Here is a 22,395-nt window from a genome sequence, read left to right on the forward strand (position 1 = left end):
TATATATTTCTCTTTATTTTTATTTCCTTCTTTTTTTTTTGTAGATGTGGACAACCACTACAAAATAAAGTACAGCTGAAGGGTCGTGACCTCCTCACTCTAAAGAACTTTACAGGAGAAGAAATTAAGTATATGTTATGGCTATCAGCAGATCTCAAATTTAGGATAAAACAGAAAGGAGAGGTATGGAGCATTTTCATCTTACTTTCTGATACTACCATCCAGCCTTTTTAAAGACAGCCTTTCCAAAGAAAGAGGGGAAAGAAAATATATTAAAATTCCTAAACAGTAGCTAAGTAATGAAACCACACAGTCAAGGTAATTGATTATCACGGAGTGTACAGACATATAAAAAGCATAAAAATCAGTTATTCAGTGACAAGTCATTGTACTTCTTTCATGTGGAATGTTGAAATTCATTATTAATTGGATCAGGACCTAAGGAATCATTTCTCTGGAAAGATTTTATTTTTCTACCTTCACTCTCTTCTCTGTGCATTTTCTATCAAGTTAAAAATAAGGATGATACTGTTTTTTTTTCCTGGCAACCAATTTCAATTAATTAATGCAGCAGCTTCATTTAGGCTGCTTAATTATGGGCCCAGCACGCTTCCGCTGCGCGACTCTGCTTAGGCTGCTTAATTATGAAAGCATATTTGTGTTCCAAGCTGATTCAAAAGCACTTTAAAGAGCTGGTTTCAGGTTGAGGAAGTTTTATACAACCTTGGTTCTCTTATCTATTTCACTAGCTCTCCAAGTTCAGAAAACAGGAGAGTTTCCAACTGCTGTGAGTTGATATTCTCATATAAGACCTGAAATTGGAGAAAAGGTCCCCAAGACCCCAGGCCTATTCTTCATACTTTGTGTATAAAGAAAGTTAGCTGGCAGGAATCTGTTTGTTCCAGAACTCATCCTATTGAGACTCGATCTCTGAGAAGAGGAAGGAGGAAAGCCCCACCCCACACCCAAACTCTGCAGATTGTTTCCAAATGACTTCCAGAAACAAAGCCTTTGCACTCCCAGGAGGATGTATGATGAAAGTGTAGCTGGGGCTTCATGTTTAGGAGTCTTAATGCCCCATGTTGTGACAGAGTAGCATTGCATCTAGTTGAGAAAACACGTCTGAACCAAGCGTTGTCAAGGTCCTTGAACACGGATATGGGTTTCCATGAATTTAGGTAAAAAGATGGTTGCAGTCGGAAATATCAGCATAGTTTGGAACAAGTATTCAGGTTGAACCCAGAGCAACTAATATTTTCTAATTACATGTCAATAAGCTGTAGGAGTTTTCCTGTTCCCTTTCTCTACTTGTAAAGAACATGAAAAGAGGAACACTTTAAATTCACTTTTTAAGTAATATTTTGAATGTTCATTTGGAGGCAGTGATTAATTATTCTACATCTCCCGATAATGCAAAGAATAGCTTTTGAAACGTAATCTTTGATATTGGATATAAAATATTTTTCATTTTAATTGTATTCTTGTCCTTAATTTTCAGTACTTGCCCTTATTACAAGGGAAGTCCTTAGGCATGATTTTTGAAAAAAGAAGTACTCGAACAAGACTTTCCACAGAAACAGGTGAGTCCACAGACAAACTTGCGCTTGTGCTGAGGAGGGGGCCAGAGGGTGAGGATCCGGGAGGAGTCGCCCAGTGGGGGAATTTGTCTGTCTTGTTAGCAAGCACAAAGGGAAAACACTGTCACTGGGAGTAGCAGTGTGAGCCTCTGGGTGTTCTTTCTAATTCTCAAAGAAGCTGTAAGCTGAAAGATGAGCGTCATCTGTAGGAATTCCATGAAGACTTGATTACGAGTCCCAAAGAGCTTTTCATGTTCAGTACAAAATGTGAGTGGACACAAAATCTCAGTCCTCAAAGTCATGTGGGCAAGAAATGTGTTTTTTCCTAACAGGTAAAGAGTTTTTTCTTGCTTGTTCTAATTTTGCAGGATGGTGGAAACTGAATCTCCTCAATGTTAGGCATCCTCAACCATTTCAGGGTTTCCTTCATCAATGTAGGCTCTCTTCTCTCTTTCCCCACAGTCATGGGTAAGCCCTGGAGAGTACGTGAAGAAGATCCTGGGCATTGGTAATCAGGGTATCATCAACAGATATCCATACTGGGGTCTGCTGGGACTTCTTTTTTTTTTTTTTTAAGATTTTATTTATTTATTTGACAGGTAGAGATCACAAGTAGGCAGAGAGGCAGGCAGAGAGAGAGGAGGAAGCAGGCTCCCCATGAAGCAGAGAGCCTGATGTGGGGCTCAATCCCAGGACCCTGGGACCATGACCTGAGCCGAAGGCAGAGGCTTTAACCCACTGAGCCATCAGGCGCCCCTCTGCTGGGACTTCTATATCCCCATTGGACCTTGGCTGCAGTTTGCTTCACTCAGATCACAAGACCTGAAATGTTTCTTGGTTTGACTCTCTCAACCCCTTGAAAACTCTCCATGTCATATTGGGTACAGAGGTACTGCAAGGCTTTCTCTCTCCTTCTTTCTTCAGGCTGCGTGCCAGGGAGTTCTAGAACATGTGTTGCCTCCTAGACTCTGTCTTAAAAGCGAGACATGGGTGTTATCAGCTTTGGGATTCCCCAGACTCATCTGAAATTTCCATCATGCTTCCCACACTTCAGTAGCAGGCCTGTGGGACAGACCACAGGATACAGTGTCAAAGGTCCATCAGTTTCTGTTTCTGTTGCTGCTTCTCTCCTGCTCCTCATTTTCTGCTCTCAAGTGCCAGTATCAGGGGCTAGGTGATAAAGCAGGAAGAAAAAACTGTCTCTGACTATCCAAGATTTCTTTCAAATCTACTGTTTGTGCCTGGAATTGTAAGCTATAGAAACTCAGAATTTCTTTTTTCTCAAACTATTAACTCTGTTATGTTTCCAAAAGTCCATTTTGAAACTCATAAGCCACATATCACCTCTTTTCTTTCTCTGCATTTCTGCTCTGTCAAATCTCCCTGGAATTAATAACATGACTGCTCAAATGGACAAATGGAGAGGATCAGGGAGGAGGCACCACAAAAAAAAAAAAACCCACACTACTTGATTCTTCAAATATCTCATCCTATCTACAAGAATCAGAGCTTTCTAGGGTTAATTAATTAATTAATTAATTTCAGAGAGAGAGAGAGAGACAGACAGAGAGAGAGAGGAGGGGCAGAGAGCGAATCTTAAGCAGGCTCCACATCCAGGGCAAAGCCCAATGCAGGGCTAGATCTCACAACTCTGAGATCATGACCTTAGCTGAAATCAAGAGTCAGATGACGCTTAACCAACTGAGCCACCCAGGTGCCTCATAAGAACTTTCTAGGGTTTAGAAGCAAACAACTACTTCATGCAGTTCTTGCCTTGTAATAATCAGTAATGAGGTTCATCAAATATATAGCAAAATAGAGTTCAGAGGGATTAAGTGACTTGGTAATACAAATAGCACCAGGATTCAGATCTCAAGTTTACTGTTCTTACTAATGCACTCCCCTTGACCCTGGAGAGAAGAAAGGAGGGTGAGGGGAAACACCCATAATGTGTCACCTTGTCTTTTAGTCCCAGGAAGAAAACATGTGAGAACATACTGCCTTTTTAAAAAAAGATTTTATTTATTTATTTGACACACACAGAGAGAGAGATCTCAAGTAGGCAGAGCAGCAGGCAAAGAGAGAGAGAAGCAGGCTTCCTACTGAGCAGAGAGCCCGATGCAGGGCTCGATCCCAGGATCCTGAGATTAGGGCCTGAGCCGAAGGCAGAGGCTTAACCCACTGAGCCACCCAGGTGCCCCTACATACTGCTTTTTAAAGATGGCTCCTTTAAGAAATCATGTTGACATTTGAGGAAAAATAAATATTGCATAAACCAGTCAGTATTTTGCAAATTCTGCTCCTTTATAACACTGACCTTCTATGAGTTGGGCAGAATTTTCTTTTATCATTAGTACTTAAGAGAGGTGGTGTTGTTCTGAAGTCATCAAAAGGATGGATGAGTACATAGACATGAGTACATACCTCAATATTAAGGTTTTTAAAATTAATTTTTCTTCGTTGTTGGTGTTTTCTACAACTTTTCTCTGTACAGACGCTATGCTATTTTTGATGTCAAATATCCCTGAATAACTGATCAGTTTTGCCACTCACATATAATGTGGTAGTTAAGCTATTAATAAAACCAAGAGGGAAGACTTAATAAGCCTTCGGGTGCAGACCCTGTGCCAAGTGTTCCACATTAATTATGGGGATTATCTCACTTAATCCTTATGACAGTTCCATGAGGACAAGACCATTGAGGAAAACAGGCAGAAACGGGTTCAGCAAATGGCCCACAGACACATAGCTAATAAATGGCAGACCCGGGACTGGAAGCTATGATTAAATGTATTTTTTAAGTATCTAATTTAATTTGAACAGGTCATAGTCATGTTTTATTCCAGTAAAATTGTTTCCACAGATGGCATTAAACATCTTGTTAGACGGTGGTTTTCTATATTGAAGCTCTCTGAAACAGGCACAAAATTGCAAACTGTAACAACAAATACATGAGAAAAGCAACATCTGACCATAAAAAGTTATGGTTCACAGAGTAGTCACCATTATCTTCAATAAATATCCATGAGTCTAATTGTACATGGCACCCAGTCAAACTCAACAGGAGGAGAATCTGTCAGAGTAAGGAGTTGCTTTAAATGTTTACAGAAACAGTAAACCTCAACCAAAACCACAGCAGAGCATTTCTATAAAGCGCATGTGCCTCATCCGTTGTCCTTCGGCACAATTCTTCATCACAACCTGTTACGTTGGTATTCAGAATGGAAGTAGGATGTAATTAAAACTGTCTTTTCTTGCCTCGGATTTGTGCCAGCCTCCTCATAGGAAAGTCCTGGAGGATTCCATCCCCAGCCTGAGTGGCAGAGATACAACCGTATTTCTACTTATCTCAGAGGACAGAATAAAATTCGCCACTCAACTTAAGCCATACAAATTGCTCATGTAATATTTTCATTAAGGTGCAACATGCCTACCGAAAAGTGCACAAATCCTGAAGTATATAGTTCCATGAATTCTTACAGTAAACATATCCTTGTAATTAACACCCAGAGAGAGAGAGAGAAACAGGACATTAAGAGCACCCAGAAGCCCTCCCTTGTATCTCCTTCTAGTTGCTACTCCCCCTACCAAAGGGTAACCATGATCCTGGTTTCTAACACCACAGATTCCTTTTGCCTGTGATGGAGTCATTCAGCATATGATCTTTTGTGTGGGGTATCTTTTGCTCGGCACTATGTTAGTGAGGTGTGGCGACATCGCTGTGTGTAGCTGTAGATCATTTATTCCTCCCCCAACTCTGTGTATACGCCTGCCAGGCAAACTGTGCAATTCTCCTGTGTGTCTACCAATGATTATATTCTTTTATTGCAAATTAATTGAGCAGATAGAGGGATACATTTATTAATCCTGGTAAGTGCAGTAGCTGATAGAAAAAACGCACAAGGCATCCTAAGAGAGGGTTCTTTTCATTATTTAACTTTGGCATTTCACTTTCAAGGAGACAGGGAAGCTGATGCTTTCCAAGCTATTTCAAATGTATCATCTTTACGAAGGTGACAATATAAAAAATCGTGATGCTATTCTGCAGGTATGAAAAAGAAGCACAGGAAGGCTCATGGCTGCCTTAGTTCTACCACCAAGAGCCCTCAGAGCCCTCACATTTCTAGTGCATGAATTCTATTTATACCTCTCCTTCCAAAGCTTGCACAGATCTGTGAGGGAAAGAGCAAAATCAGATGTACACTTATCTTCCCAGGCAGAAACCAAGATATTAACAGAAGAAAATCTTTGTTCAAAAATATCCCCCACAAATGCATAAACAGATGACAGATAAAAGCAGACCTCTATGGATGAAGGGTGAAGAGAGAGGCGAGCCCCATCCCTCTGCCCCCTTCTCCTCGGCCATGGTGGCTCCTGGAGGCTTCTCCAAATCCCTGATGCTCTCCAGAAGCACTTATTACCAGCCAGGTCCGGTAAGCTGGCAAATGCTTGACCTGTGCTTTTAAACTGGGGTCTGAGGCTCCTTTCTGACCAGTGACCACAATTGCAGAGGAAATTCCTTCTCAGAGGCAATGTCCCCCTATCTTATCTCCTTCGAGAACTGCTGAAGTCTTGGACTCCCACTTCTTAACATTTTCTATAACTGCTCTCCCTACTCCTATCTCATAAGTCCAGGCTTGATGTGAATCGTCTTTGTAGCTCAAAGAGGAAAGTGAAAAGGCAGCACCCTAATCCTGCATTGTTATAGCAAAATAACTTTTAGTCAAAGAAAGAGTATGACTCGGAGCAGACCTGCCGAGAAATCTTAAACTGTTTCAAACCTCCCTCCATAGTTTCCAACCCTCAGTGACATTCAGTTCTGTACTAGGCATACAGTAGGTGCACAATAAATACTTTCTTGGTAAATGTGCAGTATTCACATTTGTGTAGGTGATGTTCTCCTTTTAGAAACAGATTAAATACTCAAGAGTAATTATGGACTATAATCACTAAATTCCCATCAGTCCACTTCTCACATAATAGAAAATTCTGTTCTTTCTGCTAATAACACTAGGAGACATTTGCAAGTGAAAAGAATGGGTCCCCTCCCTAGAGTCAATCCCTCCTCTTTCATTCAATAAGGATTTGTTGAGTCCTTACTATGTACAGTATGTATTCTAGGTTCTTGAGAGTGATAAATCAGTGAACAAAACAGAGGAACTTTCCTGCCTTCATTGAGCTTACGTTCTAGTGGGTACACAGACAATAAACAATAGACATAATAAATAAGTGGATGATACAGTATATTGGAAACAAGGAGAAGAATGTTCCTGGAACTGAAGGCAAAACATTTACTCCATTATTTGAACTTGGCTTTTGCTCTGAGTGAAATGGAGAATCTTTGGAGGGTTTTTTTTTTTTTAAAGACTTTATTTATGTATTTGACAAGAGGGAGAGTACAAGCAGGGGGAGAAATCACAGGTAGGCAGAGAGGCAGGCAGAGAGGCAGGCAGAGGTGCGGGGGATGCAGAGGGACAGAGAGCTAGATGCAGGGCTCAATCCCAGGACCCTGAGATCATGACCTGTGTCAAAGGCAGAGGCTTAACCCACTGAGCCACTCAGGCACCCCTCTTTGGAGGGTTTTGAGCAGAAGGATATGATCTAAGTTTCATTTTAAAAAGCTCTCTAGGACGGCTCTGTTGAAAATAAACTGCAGGGATTGGGGGTGGAGACAAGATAGAAGCAGTGAGATCCTTCAGTAGGTAGCATAATACATGGAGGCAAGGGCAGAGTGGTAGCAGTGGGAGGGGGAAGTGAGAGGGGTTGTGGATATGTTTTAAAGGGACAGCCAAAAGATTTCTGATGTATTGGGTAAGAGAAGAGACCTTAAGGATGACTTCAAGGTTTCTACCTGAGCAACTGTAAGCAGGATGGACCAGGTGGAGCAGGGTGGAAAGGAAGATCAAGGGTTCAGCTCGGGAAGTATTGAGTTTAAGAAGTCTGTTAGATACACCAGCAAAGATGTTGAGAAGGCAGTTGGCTATTAGTTTGGGGTATGGGAGTGAGATTGATCGTAGAGATATTTGGGAGTCATCACCATATAGATGGCATTTTAGGCCATGAGTCTGGATATGATTAGAAAGGGAAAGAGGGGCGCCTGGGTGGCTCAGTGGGTTAAGCCGCTGCCTTCGGCTCAGGTCATGATCTCAGGGTCCTGGGATCGAGTCCCGCATCGGGTTCTCTGCTCCGCGGGGAGCCTTCTTCCTCCTCTCTCTCTCTCTCTGCCTGCCTCTCTGCCTACTTGTGATCTCTCTGTGTCAAATGAATAAATAAAATCTTTAAAAAAAAAAAAAAAGAAAGGGAATGAGTATGGATGGAGAGAAGAAGATGAAGGACTGGGCCTGGGGGACATCAAAATTATAAAGATTGTCCTGGGCAATGTGTGAGGAAGTTTATCAAGGAGAAGATGGTGAACAGCTTTGTTAAATGCTGCTAATCCAAGAAAACTGAGAACGGAAATGGCCATTAGATGTATCACTGGCAACTGATGAAAGGAGTTTGGGTGCAGTGTTGGGGGTGGGCAAAGTCTTATGGGGATAGGTTTGAGGGAAATGAGAAAAGAAAAACTCAAGAGAGAAAGAAAAAACAAGGTTTTGCTGCAGAGGGAGCAAAGAGTTAAAGGGTTACTTAGCAGGGAAAATAGGGACAAGAGAAAATTAGCATTTGTTTTTTATTAATGAGTGAAAAAATGAGAAGAGAATTTTTATGATGAAGGTAATGTAAGGGAGGAAGGAAAAAATTGCTAGAGCAATGTTCTTGAGTATGCAAGGAGGCATGGTTTATAGTACACACATGGGACATAAAAAGATCATCTATTCTTAATAGGAAGGAAAGCAGAATAGATGGGTACAAATGCTGGCAAGTGGGGAAATGGGTGGTGGAATCTGGAAGTTCTCTGATGGCTACTGTTTTTTTAGTGCCCCAGGAAGCAAGGTCACCAGCTGAGTGCTGGCTCTACTTTCCAAAACATATCAAGACTCCAATAACTTTGTCATCATTTCAGGGGCTACCATCCTGGTCCAAGCTATCAGCTCTCACACAAAGTTTTGCAAATAGGTCTAGGAACTGGTCTCCCTGCTTCTTCCCTTGCCCCACTACAGATGTTGTATTAAAACATAAGTCTACCATGTGACTCTTCTGCTCCAACCCTCTAAGGGCTTTCTGTCTTACTCAGACAAAAGTCTAAGTTGTTGCTTCCTCTCTACCTACCTTCTGCAACCTCACCTCCTACTACTCTCCTCCTCACATACTCTGCACCTTCCCTACCAATCTTCTTGTGCCTTGAACCCGCCAGTCATGCTCCTTTCTAAGGATCTCAGGACATTCTCTTTCCACCATCTGGTATGTTTCAGTGCGGCTTCCTTGACCACATTCAAATTACAACTCATATTCCTTACATTCCCTATCCCCACCCCCCACTCTATTTTTCTTACAGCACCTATCAACATCTAACATACAACATATTTAATTAACTCATTGTCTCTCCCCATTGGAATGTAAGTTCTATGTAAGCAGGGACTTGTACCCTGTTGTTTATAATGCTTTCCCCAGTGCATAGAGTATCACCAAACACATGCTTTTAGAATGAATGAATAAATTTCAGAACCATGCTGTGATGCCAAGGCCTATTATGATCACGCTATAGAGATAAAATGTGCCTTCCACCAAAATTTGGTTTGATTGTTGATGGTGAGGATGCTACACATGTACCAGAAGGGTATGAACAGGTTTGTTACTCACATAATGTGGCTTCCTGGGTAGGGTAGGACTGTGTCCCATGTTGGCCTTAGAGTGGCATTAGAGAGTGGAGAAATGATATTGGCCTGGATGTGGATAGGAGGTAAGGTTGGGGTAAAGATTCCCATGCTCAGAGCAGGCCTTGTTTAGTTTGAACCTCCTGCTAGTGCCAAAGGAAGGAGCATGTGCACTTTCTTACTAGCTTGACCAGATACAGGGTAGAAAGAGAAGGAAGTGTGTGATGGTTGGCTTTACAACTCGTAGTAGTTAAACATCATAAATGGAGTCAGACTCTTTACTACAGGACCCATTGCAAGTAGGATCATTACTGTGTTTCATGTTGTCTGACTCTACCTGGGATGTAGCACAGCACATCTGCAAGGGATCTTAGGGCTCTAGGCCAGTTGCCTGATTTTCCAAATGAAGACTGAGTCCAGTTCCACTATATTGTCCTGTCTTTGCAAATTCCAATGTAAGTCGGCTCAGGGCATGGCTCCCCTGTGGTAAACCCTAGGGGCTACAAGTTCTTAAAAACAATCTTGAACAAGGTTTTAAGCTCTTGACTCTCAGAATCCTTGTCTTTAAAATTCTTATATAGAATATCTTCTGTACTTTTGTTAGAGTGAAGATTTCAATGGAAGAATGTTTATTAAGTGTCAGCTTATGGTAGTGTTCTGTTAATAGTCATTGCTAGAGTCGGAACATAGTACCCTCTAGCTAAAAACCATTTGGTTTGGACATATTTAAGCCAACACTCTTAAGCAGTATAAGATAGGTAGGATATAATTATTTCATTCCATTTCAGAAGGAACTACTTACTTCCTCTTTTTTTTTTTTGACCTACAAATTCTATCAAGGTATAAAATAGTCCCATTACCCTAGAAAGTTCACCAATGCTCCTTCCCAGCTACTCACCCTCTCCAGAAGCAACTGAATTTTTAAATTTCTGTCACTGTCTGGCAGTTTTGCCTGTTCCAGAACTTCATATAAATGGAATTATAGGGGTGCCTGGGTGGCTTAGTGGGTTAAAGCCTCTGCCTTCGGCTCAGGTCATGATCTCAGGGTCCTGGGATCGAGCTCCACATCGGGCTCTCTGTTTGGCAGGGAGCCTGATTCCCCCTCTCTCTCTGCTTGCCTCTCTGCTTACTTGTGATCTCTCTCTGTCAAATAAATAAAATATTAAAAAAAAATAAATGGAATTTTACATCATCTACTCTTTTGTATGTAGCTTCTTTCATCTAGCCTAATGTTTGTGAGATTGATCCATCTTGTATGTATTAGTAGCTCATTCCTTTTTATTACTGAGTAGTATTTCACTGTAAGCCACAATATCCCACACTATAGTTTATTTTCCCATTTTCTGGGATGAATATCATCATATATTTTAAAGAACCAAAACCAGGCATGGCCTCCAAAAGAGAATGATGCCCCATTATTGTCAGGTTCTTAACAATAGGGAGAAGTGGGTACATATCTGAAGGAGAGTTGAGGGTACAGAATTCCCTAGCAGAGACAATAGAGAGCTTTAATGATTTTGACTTTTCAATTGAGATAGTGCCAATTCCTCATAATTTTGTTTTCTACTTTGGTTCGTTTTTTTTTTTTTTTTTTCCAAAAGACTATTTTTTTTCTTTTTATTTTATTACAGGCTTTGCACTTCTGGGAGGACACCCTTGTTTTCTTACCACACAAGACATTCATCTGGGTGTGAATGAAAGTCTCACGGACACAGCCCGGTTGGTAAATCTTCTCTTCAAAGCTTATTTCAGAAGTGGTGAATTTCAAAAAGAAAATATACTTCTCTTTAAATAACTTCTTTTCCCCCCGCTCAGCATCGTTTGTACTGTTCTCTGTTTCCTCCCTTCTCTCTTTGCCTGATGTTCCGAATGTTTCTCCCTTCATCCTCTGGTCACTTTCTGTGGTTTAAGATAATTTTCTTCTTAGCAATTTGAAGAGATTACTGATTATAAAATTTCAAACTTAGGGAAACTTAGAAAGTGTCAAGTGTAACTCATATTTTACAGTTGAAGAAATAGATGTCCAGGGAAACTGACATGGTCAATGACTCATAACTAGTTAGCATCAGAGCAAGTAATACTATTAATAGCTAACATTTATTGAGCATTTAATATGTGTTAGGCATTGTTCTAACTCATTTAATCCTATAACAGCCCAAATAGATTGACATAAAGAGGTGAAACAACTTAATTAGGAACGTACTAGCTACTATAATATAAAATCTCGAAATGTTGGTGGCTAACATAGTGTAGATATTCCTGATTGGTAAGACAAAAGAATTTATCTACCCCATTTGAATTGCTAAAGAGATTTGAAATAACTCGTCTTTAAGCCTTTTAGTGAATTTATTTCAGATGGGACAATGTTAGTATTAAGAAGTGCTGTGTTCATCTTCTGGATGCATGGAACTAAAAGAATAAGTAAACATGAATGAGTTTTTCTTCCAACTATGCTGCCACTGACTGGGATTACATTTGCCTAATAATTCTGGTTCCACGAAAGTAAACTAAACTTTACTCAAAAGCAAATATTACAAGCAGGTTAAGGGATGAAGCCCAGGGCACATCCAGGAGAGAAGTTTTAGTGGGGATTCGCCACAGAGAACCAAGAGAACGATGGTGAATAAGTCCCGTGTGAAGTAGTGGCTGGAAAAGAATAAAGCTAGAGGAATAGCTGAGCATCCAATAAAGGGTTACTGAGTGCAGACTGGCTGTGAGAAAGAGGTCAGGACCCAGAAATCAGTGGAGTGGGCAGGACCCTAAAAACAACAGACAAATAACCAAGCATGGGTTGAAAGCTGAGAATGAGTATAAATGTGTTCTTTCTGTGCTCGCTCTCCACACAACAATTCCCACTGCAAGTCCTTAGTTAGAGGAGCTCTATGCAGATCCTAAGAAAAACAATCTGCTCACAAGTTCCAACATAATTGGAACCTTTTAGTCTATATAATTAGTTCCACTGCTACATGGATATATGGATAAATAAATGTGGATCCATAGAATTAATTCTGATCATTCCATCTTATCCAAGAGTCTGAATAAAAATAATAGCTCTTCCCTAGAAGGTGGATTTCTTGTACTATTATGTCAAAATCTTTGTAAAAACCTTAAAAGTTACATATTATTGGCCTAGTTTTATAGACAACAAAACCATGACTCAGAAAAGTAATGGAGCTTAGCAACTAAGTCAGCATTTAGATCATGCTCTTTTTTTTCTTTAAGGTTTGTTTCTGTTTTGACTATTCCTACTACCTCTTATAGATAGCCCATAAGAGTGGCAGTGAAATACATTATGGAAAGCATTGGCTTGCATGTCATGAGGTCCTCAAGACCACCCCATGTTTGATGATTCACTAGGAGGATTCATGGATTCATGGACTTAGCATACAGTCATAATATTCACAGCTGTGATTTATTACAGTGAAAGTATACCAAGCACAATCAATGAAGGAAAAAGACACACGTAGCAAAGGCCAAGGAAAACCAGGTGCAATATTCCAAGAGTCCTTTCCCGGTAGAGTCACTCAGGACACCTTTAATTCCCTTAGGAGCAAGTTGTGACAATGCCTGTGAAATGTTGCCAACCAGGGAAGCTCTTTAGAGACTCAGTACTCAGGGTTTTTATTGGGGGCTGTTCACATAGCATCCTCTGTTTGACATGTACCCAAATCCAGACTCTCAGAAGGAAAGCTGGTGTTCACTTTAAACCATATTTTTTTTAAAGATTTTTTTTTTATTTATTTGACAGAGAGAGATCACAAGTAGATGGAGAGGCAGGCAGAGAGAGAGAGAGAGAGAGAGAGAGAGAGAAGCAGATTCCCTGCTGAGCAGAGAGCCCGATGCGGGACTCGATCCCAGGACCCTGAGATCATGACCTGAGCTGAAGGCAGCGGCTTAACCCACTGAGCCACCCAGGTGCCCTAAACCATATTTTTTTAAGAAAAAAAAAATTAGACACAGTAAGCCACTGTTATCAGTCCTGGAAACCCTCTCCAAATCAAAGTTCCCAGATGCCATCCAAAGGCCAACATTATATGCAGGCCTTTCTTTAAAAAAAAAAAAAAAATTATTTTATTTTATTTATTTATTTGAGAGAAAGAGAGTGAGAAGGTGGGAATATCAAGAGGGTCTCAAGCAGGCTCTGCTCCACCCTGAGCACTAAGCCTGACATGGGGATTGATCTCTCAACCCTGAGATCATAACCTGAACCAAAATCAAGAATCGTATGCTTAACCGATTGAGATACCCAGGTACCCCCATGCAGACTTTTAAAAGGCTATCAGTCAAGCATGGCTTGAAAATTATAAGGCTTGAGATCTAGTCCAAGCTTTGCCACTTACCTATCACTGTGACTCATAAGTGAAAACTTCCCTGGATCTTAGTTTCCTTTTCTATAAAATGAGATCCTTAAGGTGCAATTTATACTCTCCATTGCATGTGAATGGATTAGGTATCAAGTGGTGGTCCTTACACAGAGGTGTATCTCAAGGCAGAACTCTAGGCCCCACACTCAGAAATTTTAATTCTGCAGCGAGAGCTCAGATCGTTTTCAGGAATCTATAACAAGCTCTTCAAATGATTCTGTTGCCCGGGTAGCCAGGCCATAATTTGCGAAACCCTGAATTAGAAGGCTCTGTAGTAATCTTGGGGTATTGTGCTGTCAATCTATGCTAGAGTGTGAGTGAAGGGAATGGTAAAGAAGGGATAGCTAATAAAATATGTATATGGTTTCAAGATAACTGATTGTGAAGGGTACATTGATAGTGGAGAAAGAATGATTTCAGATTTGTTATTCTTTTTTTTTATTAATTTTTTATTTTTTATAAACATATATTTTTATCCCCAGGGGTACAGGTCTGTTATTCTTTTTTAAAATATTTTATTTATTTATTTGACAGACAGAGATCACAGGTAGGCAGAGAGGCAGGCAGAGAGAGAGAGAGAGAGAGAGAGAGGAGGAAGCAGGCTCCCCACTGAGCAGAGAGCTTGATCCCAGGACCCAGAGATCATGACCTGAGCCAAAGGCAGAGGCTTTAACCCTCTGAGCCACCCAGGCACCCCCAGATTTGTTATTCTTAAAATATATGTGGGTACATTAGCAGAAGCAGAAAACTGAAAGGAGTTTCTGCTTTGGAGAGTAGGTGCTAGATTAGGTATTAGACATATTGCATTAAAGGCTGAACCTCCGATGCAAATGTCCACTAGCCACTGGAGATAGACCTTGGAGGAAGCTGAGAGCTGAATAAATAGAACCATAAACTCGGTGGTAGAAAATGAGCTCCAGAATTTCCTTGTGGGAGAATTGCAGAAGGCTGAACCTTAAGGACAGGTGCAGTTAGGGAAGGCAGAAGGAAATACTGAAGGTACCAGGAGAATAAGCATAGTGCACTAACAGAAGAGGCTGAAATGAGCAATGGAGACGTCAGAAAGAGGGGCACAGTAGCTTCTGTGGAATCTGACTTTCTTCTATGTACCCCATTACTGCTTAATCTGCCAAAATATCTGACAAACAAGATATGGCTGAAATTCAGAAATTCAATAAATCTAAATTGAAGACGGCAAGAGAAATCCACCGCCTTTCACAGAAGCAATTGAATTGGAGAAGCAAGGAAGTGAATCTTAATGACATCTACCCTGCCAATACGCAGCGTACAATCCATAGCAATTGCCTCCTTGCTTTTTGTGGAAATCCAACTTTGTAAGATGCAAAGAGATTGGAGGATGTTTAAATGACAGTGCTGGCCTTTTCAAATCAAGAAGATGGTGCACACCTGACACTGATTGATGGTGTTGCTTCTCCATCTGCCTGTCGGGCTACTTTGGGGGTCCGGTGAAATGAAAACAGTGACTGCCCATTGATGAAAGGAGAATGTAAGGGGGAATACAGTGAATATGGCAACAAGAAAAAAAAAAAAAAGGCAAAACTGGGCTAGTGTCCTAAAAGCTGTTAAGTGCAATTTCCAAATTGTTAATTATTTAGTCAAACGATTTAATTATTTGTGTATTCAAAAATATTTATGGAATGCCTAGTTTTTCTTCCAGGAATTGTTTTAGCACAGAATAAAATGCTGATCAAATCAAACAAAATCCTTGTTGGAAATTATATTTCAGTGGGAGGAGGCTTTCACTAAACAAAGCATGAATAGAACAGCAGGTTGGGATATGTCCTATGATGCAGCAAAAGCAAGGTGATCTGTGGGTCGGGTGGGGCTGACTTTAGATAGTGTGGTCAGGAAAGGCCTCTCTCCAGGGAGATGACAGTTGAGAACAGACTGAAAAGGCAGAGGCAGGTATGCAAACCTGTGGGAAAAAGCACTACAGATAGGAAAAGCTGCTACAAAAGCTTAAGGCAAGAACAAGTTTAATGTATTCAGGAACAGAAGGACAGCAAGCAGTATTTTAAAATTTGCAAACAAACATATTTTAGATATTCAAATAATTTAAGAGGTACCCTTACAAGTTAGTCCTGTTTCAGCCACCAAAGGAAAGATCAACCAGACCAAGAAGTACCCAAATACACATCCAAAATAAAACGTGTTGCTCTTTCTTGACTACAAGAATAAAACCTGTCCACTCTTCAAAATATCATGGGTAAATTCTCCTTAGCTAAGTCTGAGTTCAGTATTGTGTAATCTGAGGGTGCTAATGGGGAATAGGGGCACACTGAGATGGAACTGTTGGCTGATATTGTGGAAGAGCTGGTGTGTCAGGGTCACCCAAATCACCCGCAGTTTCAAGAATTCATTAGGAGGACTTACTCATAAGACACAACAAATGGTCATACGAATGGCTAAGATCCATAACAAAACAAAACAAAACAAAAACAAACAAATAAAAAACTATAAAACAAAACCAGCAAAAGGAAATGTACTTGGGGCCAAGTCCAGGGTAGACCAGGCACAATCTTCCAAGGGTCCTCTCCCTGTAGAGCCACACAGGACATGTTTAATTCCCCCCCAGCAATGAGTTGTGTCAACACATGCTAAATGTTGTCTATCAGGAAAGCTTGTTAGAGACACAGTTCCCAAGACTTTTATTGACAGCTGGTGACCTGGGCACCCTCAGCCTATTATAAACCCAAATTCTAGAATCCCAGAAGGAAGGGAAGTGTTCGGTATAATCCATAGTGTTTATACAATTTAGGCAGTGAGCCATCCTTACTATATCCATGAATGGTGGAAACCCTCCAAAAGTCCAAGTTCCCAGATGCCTGCCAAGGGCCAACCCTGTAAGTGGGCATTTCAAAGACAGCCATCTCAGGACTGCTGTGTTAACTCATGTTTTGTGCCACTGGGCTCTCATCTCTTATGGATTTTGCTAAATGTCCTTTACCTAGATATACTCTAACTGGTAAGGGAGACTATATTGTACCCATGGAAGGATAGCCTCAAGATTCAAACTGTTTCCTCAGTTCAGTGTGGATCCCTATAGGGCCAAGCTCCCAATAGAATCAATCATTGCTCACTTCCCTCTTTTGAAAAATCTCTCTTAGTAATTCTTTTCCATCCCCTAACATATCACAAGACACACAAAATACATATTCTTTCATCTAAACTTGCTTCAGACTTGTTTTCAGATTTTGTCAATTCTCTGGTACTCTACTGGGGTTAAGAGTTGGGAAGTCTATTTTTGCCTTCACTCTGGCCTTATCCTTTTAGATATAACACCAGAAGTGACACCTTAGCATGACTGAGATCATGGATTCCTTGGAAGTTTAAAATTGGATGGAACTTCACCACGAGAGTAGGACATTATCTCTCCAGGTTCAAGGCTTTCTGTGTCTTCCATCATGACGACTTGTTGGTGCCTAAACTCTGAGTCCACAGTTGAAAGGGGCATAATAGCTTTACCCTCATTTTCGCTTTCATACAGCACCTAGTGATGCAGCTTCAGGAACGATGTGTATGAAAGGCTCCCCAGAAAACCAGTGTAACCTTGTTCTACTCTAACTACTTTCCCTATAGGTGCAATTTACTTATGGTGGAGATTACTAAAATGTGTTCCACCAATGTAAAACTAGTAGAAAAGAAAATCAGCAGAAACCACTATATTCGTTTCTTAGAGCTGCCATACAAATGACCACAAACTTGGTGGCTTAAAACAATAGAGATTATTTTATTTGCTCACAGTTCTGGAGGCTAGAAGTCCAAAATCAAGGTGTCAGCAAAGACATGCTGTGTCTGAAGGCTCTGGGTAGAATCCTTCCTTGCCTTGCCTAACTTCTGAAGGCTTTTGGCTATCCTTGGTGTTCCTTGGCTTGTAGCTACATCCCTCCAAATTCTGCCTCCATGTTCAACTGGGCATCTTCTCTGTATGTCTGTGTAATCCCTCCCCTTCTTATGAGGACATTGGTTGTTGGATGTAAGGCTCACCCTATTCCAGTGTGACCTCATCTTAACTCATTACTTCTATGAAGACCCTATTTCCAAAAAAGGAACCATTTTGAGTTTCCAAGTGGATATGAATTTAGGGGACACCATTCAACCCACTACACACACATCCACATGCCCCTGCAACAGCATGGAAAGGTTTCAAATCCTTGTCATTCTGACAGCTCAAATAATGGAAGTTACAGAGGGATTTGTGGATGGGACACAGTCCTCAAATAATGGAGTGAACCACTACCATGTTGAAAGGAATGTTTTTAAAAAGCTGGAAAACTCATATTGAAGGTATTTATATGAGTGATATTAAGACCGAAAAAGGCAATCTTTCTTAGGTTTCTTACTAAAATGTTCTAAAATATTACACCAAATTAGGTACTAATAAATTGATGTATCTATAAATTGAAAATATGATATTTCCATGAATCTTTACAGAGGTCACCAAAAAGCTAGCAGTCATGGCTGTTGTATGTCCTTGGGTAAACTGTGACAAAATTCAGTCCTTCACACCATGAACTATGACTCTTCATAGTATAGAGGCAGTTTGCCACAGTGGAAATTGCAGGGGCTATGAAACAGGGTTGGGGTTCATTTGAAGTCACAACTCATACCACACTGGACTAGTTGCTTCTGAGTCAGGTTCCTCAGCTGTAGAGTGGAGATACAAATACTTATCTCAATGAATTACATGAGGATGAATGAGATAATGCTTATAAAGGACAGGCACACAGAATAAATTCAAGTAATATTGATTGAACCAAGTTATGGCCTGATTCAATCTCAGGAAAGTTCTGATTTAATTTGAGACATCACTGTGGTCTCCTAGTCAGCTTACAGTGACCCAAGGCTGAAATTCCTATGACACATTTTGAGGAGGTCATTCTCAATGCCATTATGCCCTACCCATTTACCCCCGAGGTCCTCAAAACTAGGCACTAATACCTAAGTCAAAGTAATCTGGCCATTATAAAAGCTTTCATGAATAAATCGCATGTAGCAATTATTCAGCATCCCTGGATTTCTTCCAACACCAGCCCATTTGAGAGGAGCCCATCTGGCTTTGTTAAAGGTATTATTTTGTGTCCTCATTATTCTTATATTGATATAACTAAAAAAATCTGGCTGTCACTGATAACAAACTGGAATTTAGGGGGCACACAGTCTGATTCAAGGCAGGATAAGGACAAAAGGAAGAATGTGGGGGCAGGACCCCATGAGAATACAAGTTCTGTTTGCCTTTGACTTTTGCAACACATTCACCACGCTCCAGTAAGTTTAGGAACAACTCAACTTCTAACAGCATCAGGATTATTGTATGATTGTCCATCTCACCAATATCCATGCTTGCTCATAAGATCTGGCCCAGGACACTCCTGGTGTTTTCTTTTCTGTTTTGTTGGTTGTTTTGTTTTGTTTTGTTTTAGCGTCTGTTCACCCAAGCACAAAGACTCTGCAGGGGCTTTCCTGAGACCATGGGGAACTTTGCTTATGGTATTTTTTTGTTTTGTTTTGTTTTGTTTTGGTCTTCTGAGGGTTTTAATTAATTCCTAAAAAAAAAAGTTTTGACCTTATACCAAAGGATAAAATATCAACGAATCATAAAAATTCAAGGTTAAAAAGGTCTTTATGGGTTCTTTAGATCATCCATCCTTTTCATGCCTCCTCCACACCATTTCTTCAGAATTGGCCTGAAGTTTGCATGAAATTATCCACTATCAGGGCATGCTACATACCGTGCAATCTTGTTTCATTTTTATGCAGTCTGACTGTTCTGATGAGAGTTTATACAAACTGCCTGAGAGTTCCCTTCTACATTAACTTGAAATTGGTCTTGTTATGACTCTTGTCAATGTTCTTCTGTTCTTTCATCTCTCTATAAACTCATGTATTTTAACATATTTAAAGGCTTCAATTCATTGCAGTTATTATTCTTATTGTTGTTCAGATTACCCATATTTGGACAGTGTGATCTGTCCTCCAGCTGGCTACTGGGTCGTTTTGACCTAACTCTCTCAGGCTTTGATAACTCCCTTGCTTTTTGATATGGCAAAATGTTCCAGGCTCATCCTGTACATTTCTTTACTTACCAAGGCCACAAATTAGCCATTGCTCTAAGAAGCCTTAATTTATTCTCAATTACTTTCAAAATCATGTTTGGAAGAAATTTCTTTTTTTGAATGGTATGAGGTGTTTTTTCCTGGTTATTACAGTAATCATCTTTTTTTGTAGAAAATACTAAAAGAGTTATAAAAATATAGACAGAACCACCAATACTGCCATCATCCTAAAATAATCAATGTCAATATTTTATTTTCTGAACCATCTCTCCACTTAAAGACCTATGTCTCTTTTCCTAGGGGAAGAAGTGATGGGGGTAATTATAGGGGGAATAGACCACATTTTAAACATTCAAGTAAAATCAAGTTGAATAAATGTTATAACTTATGGATTATTTTTTCTAAACCTTAATATTGGCCATCAAACATCCAGAAGAAACTGATGCATGTGAGAAACTTTAAATTTGGGTAATTTGGATTTTGTAAAAGTTGTTTTGTTACCATCAGTGACAGAGGCCCAAGATTGTCTACAAAGCTGCAGAAATCCACCAGATGGCAAACAGAATTCTATATATTCAATGGAAATGAAAACTGACAAGAATCAAGTCATTATAGAGCTAGAGAGAGTATTTTAACTTGTCAGTCTTTCATTTGTAGCACATATAACTCGGCTCTTACAATACTTAAAGCTGGGTAAAAATTGATAGAGAGGCATAGAAAGCTCAAATTACTGTTAATGGCTCTGTAAGTCCAGCTCCAGTTACAGCTTTGCCATTGTTTCCAGTGAAAAGGTTATTTTGTTTTGTTTTGTTCTTTAAAGATCTTTAGTAACCTGGAAGAAGAAAAATAAGAGTGGTAATTTCTTTATGACTTATGGCAACTTTAAAACATTAAGTAGAACGCAGCATTATTGACAAAAAAACAGATAAGTAACTAAAGGTCTTTAATATCTTTGTTTCCATAAGTGATTCCAGTGTGAAAACAACCTGGAGACTGTTCCTTTCCCCCTTCTATCATTAATTCTACTTCATCTTCAGCTTCTGTGGTAGAAGGATCAAAGTGGCATTTTCTATCAAGCTTCATCATACTCCCTTTTGCACATAGATGCTTTAATCTCCAAGGGGCTTTCTGAGCCTAAAGCCATAAACCCTACTTTTTGTACTTTGTTGACATCCCAAAATATTAATCTTATGAATTTATCAAGCACTTAGCATTCCTTTAAACATAAAATAGCTAACATTCCTTGGTGGTTCTCAAAGTGTGGTCTCCAAGCCAGCAGAATAAGCTGTACCTGGGAGTTTGTTGGAAATGCAAGTTCTTTGGGGACCCAACCCACACTTACTAAATCAGAAACCCAACTGACTGTATTTCAACAAGCCCACCTGGTGATTCTGATGTGTGTTCAAATTTCAGAACAACTGCTTTAAACAGTCACATACTACTTAACAAATAAGTCAAATACATATTAACTGAACAAAACAAGTCTCCTCAACCATTTAAACACTGATTGCAAACTTAATTCAAATGCTCTTAAACATTTAGCTTAATCACAAGCCTAGTGTTTTGGATTTCCTTGGATGCTCTAAACATTTTGAAAAAGGAAAAGATACACAAAAAATAGCCCATTGATTTACAGAGCTGATTAATATTTTAACAACAGAACTGGGCACCATGCTATTAATATCATAGATGTTGCTCTACATCTTTATCCCTACTTTTATTCTTATCTTTTATGGCCCTGGAATTGAAACTTCTCTACATTGCTGGTTTGTCAGGAATTCTACAAAAGACTACTTTGATACCTTTTCAGAACTTACCTTTGCAATTCTACCAAATCGGAAAGCGGGGTGGGGGGGGGGGGAGAGAACCTCAAGAGGCTAGTAATGCAGGTTAAGTGGATTGCTGAACACTCAGTTTTGGTTGGGTTGTGGGAACTGGTTGCTAAGGTCAAGATGAACTAAACTCACATGGCTGGCCACTAGGCTGAATATATTTTTAGAACATCACTTTCACTTTTTATCATGGATCTATATTGGTTTCCTATTGGTGCCTTAACAAATTACCATACACTGTGATTTCAAACAACACAAATTTATTATCTTACACTTCCAGAGGTCAAATGTCTAAAATGAGTCCACAGTTGTGTTCCTTTTGGAGGCTCCAGGGGAGAAAGAATCCAAGTCCTCACCCTTTCCAACCTTCCTCCCTTTTCAAGAAGCTAGCCTCTTCTCTCTTTCCTGACCTCTTGCCTCTCTTATGAGGACCCTTGTTATTACATTGGGCCCATCCCAGGATAATCTCTCTGTCTCAGCATCCTTAATTAATCCTATCTACAAAATTCCTTTTGCTATCTAAGGTAACTTAATCACAGGTTCTGGGTACTGGGACATGGGCATGTTTGGGCGGGGGGCATTACTGTATGTACCATAGGACCCTAATTTTAGTTTTTTCATATAGATTCTGACTTTTTACAGAAATTAAAAGATAAGGTATCTTTTAAGTTTTATTTTCTTTGTTTTTCATCTCTGGCAGACCCACTGTAATGTCTTCATGATATATTAACCTGGCCTGGTTTGGATATTTCAAAATATATGCCTTTCTTAATGACATTGTTTTATAATTA

At 39.9% G+C, this 22,395-nt stretch overlaps 1 protein-coding gene across 1 annotated transcript in view; it reads left to right on the forward strand.

Moving 5' to 3' along the window:
* OTC (ornithine carbamoyltransferase) overlaps positions 1–22,395 on the forward strand; it is a 64,264-nt gene that overhangs the window by 12,880 nt on the left and 28,989 nt on the right. Inside the window, exons 2-4 of the mRNA XM_032331441.1 lie at positions 45–183; positions 1,499–1,580; positions 10,963–11,050. Of these exons, the coding sequence (XP_032187332.1) occupies positions 45–183; positions 1,499–1,580; positions 10,963–11,050 (309 nt within the window). The remainder of the gene's footprint in view (positions 1–44; positions 184–1,498; positions 1,581–10,962; positions 11,051–22,395) is intronic.

Source organism: Mustela erminea, chromosome X (genome assembly GCF_009829155.1).
Source record: "Mustela erminea isolate mMusErm1 chromosome X, mMusErm1.Pri, whole genome shotgun sequence".
Taxonomy (NCBI): domain Eukaryota; kingdom Metazoa; phylum Chordata; class Mammalia; order Carnivora; family Mustelidae; genus Mustela; species Mustela erminea.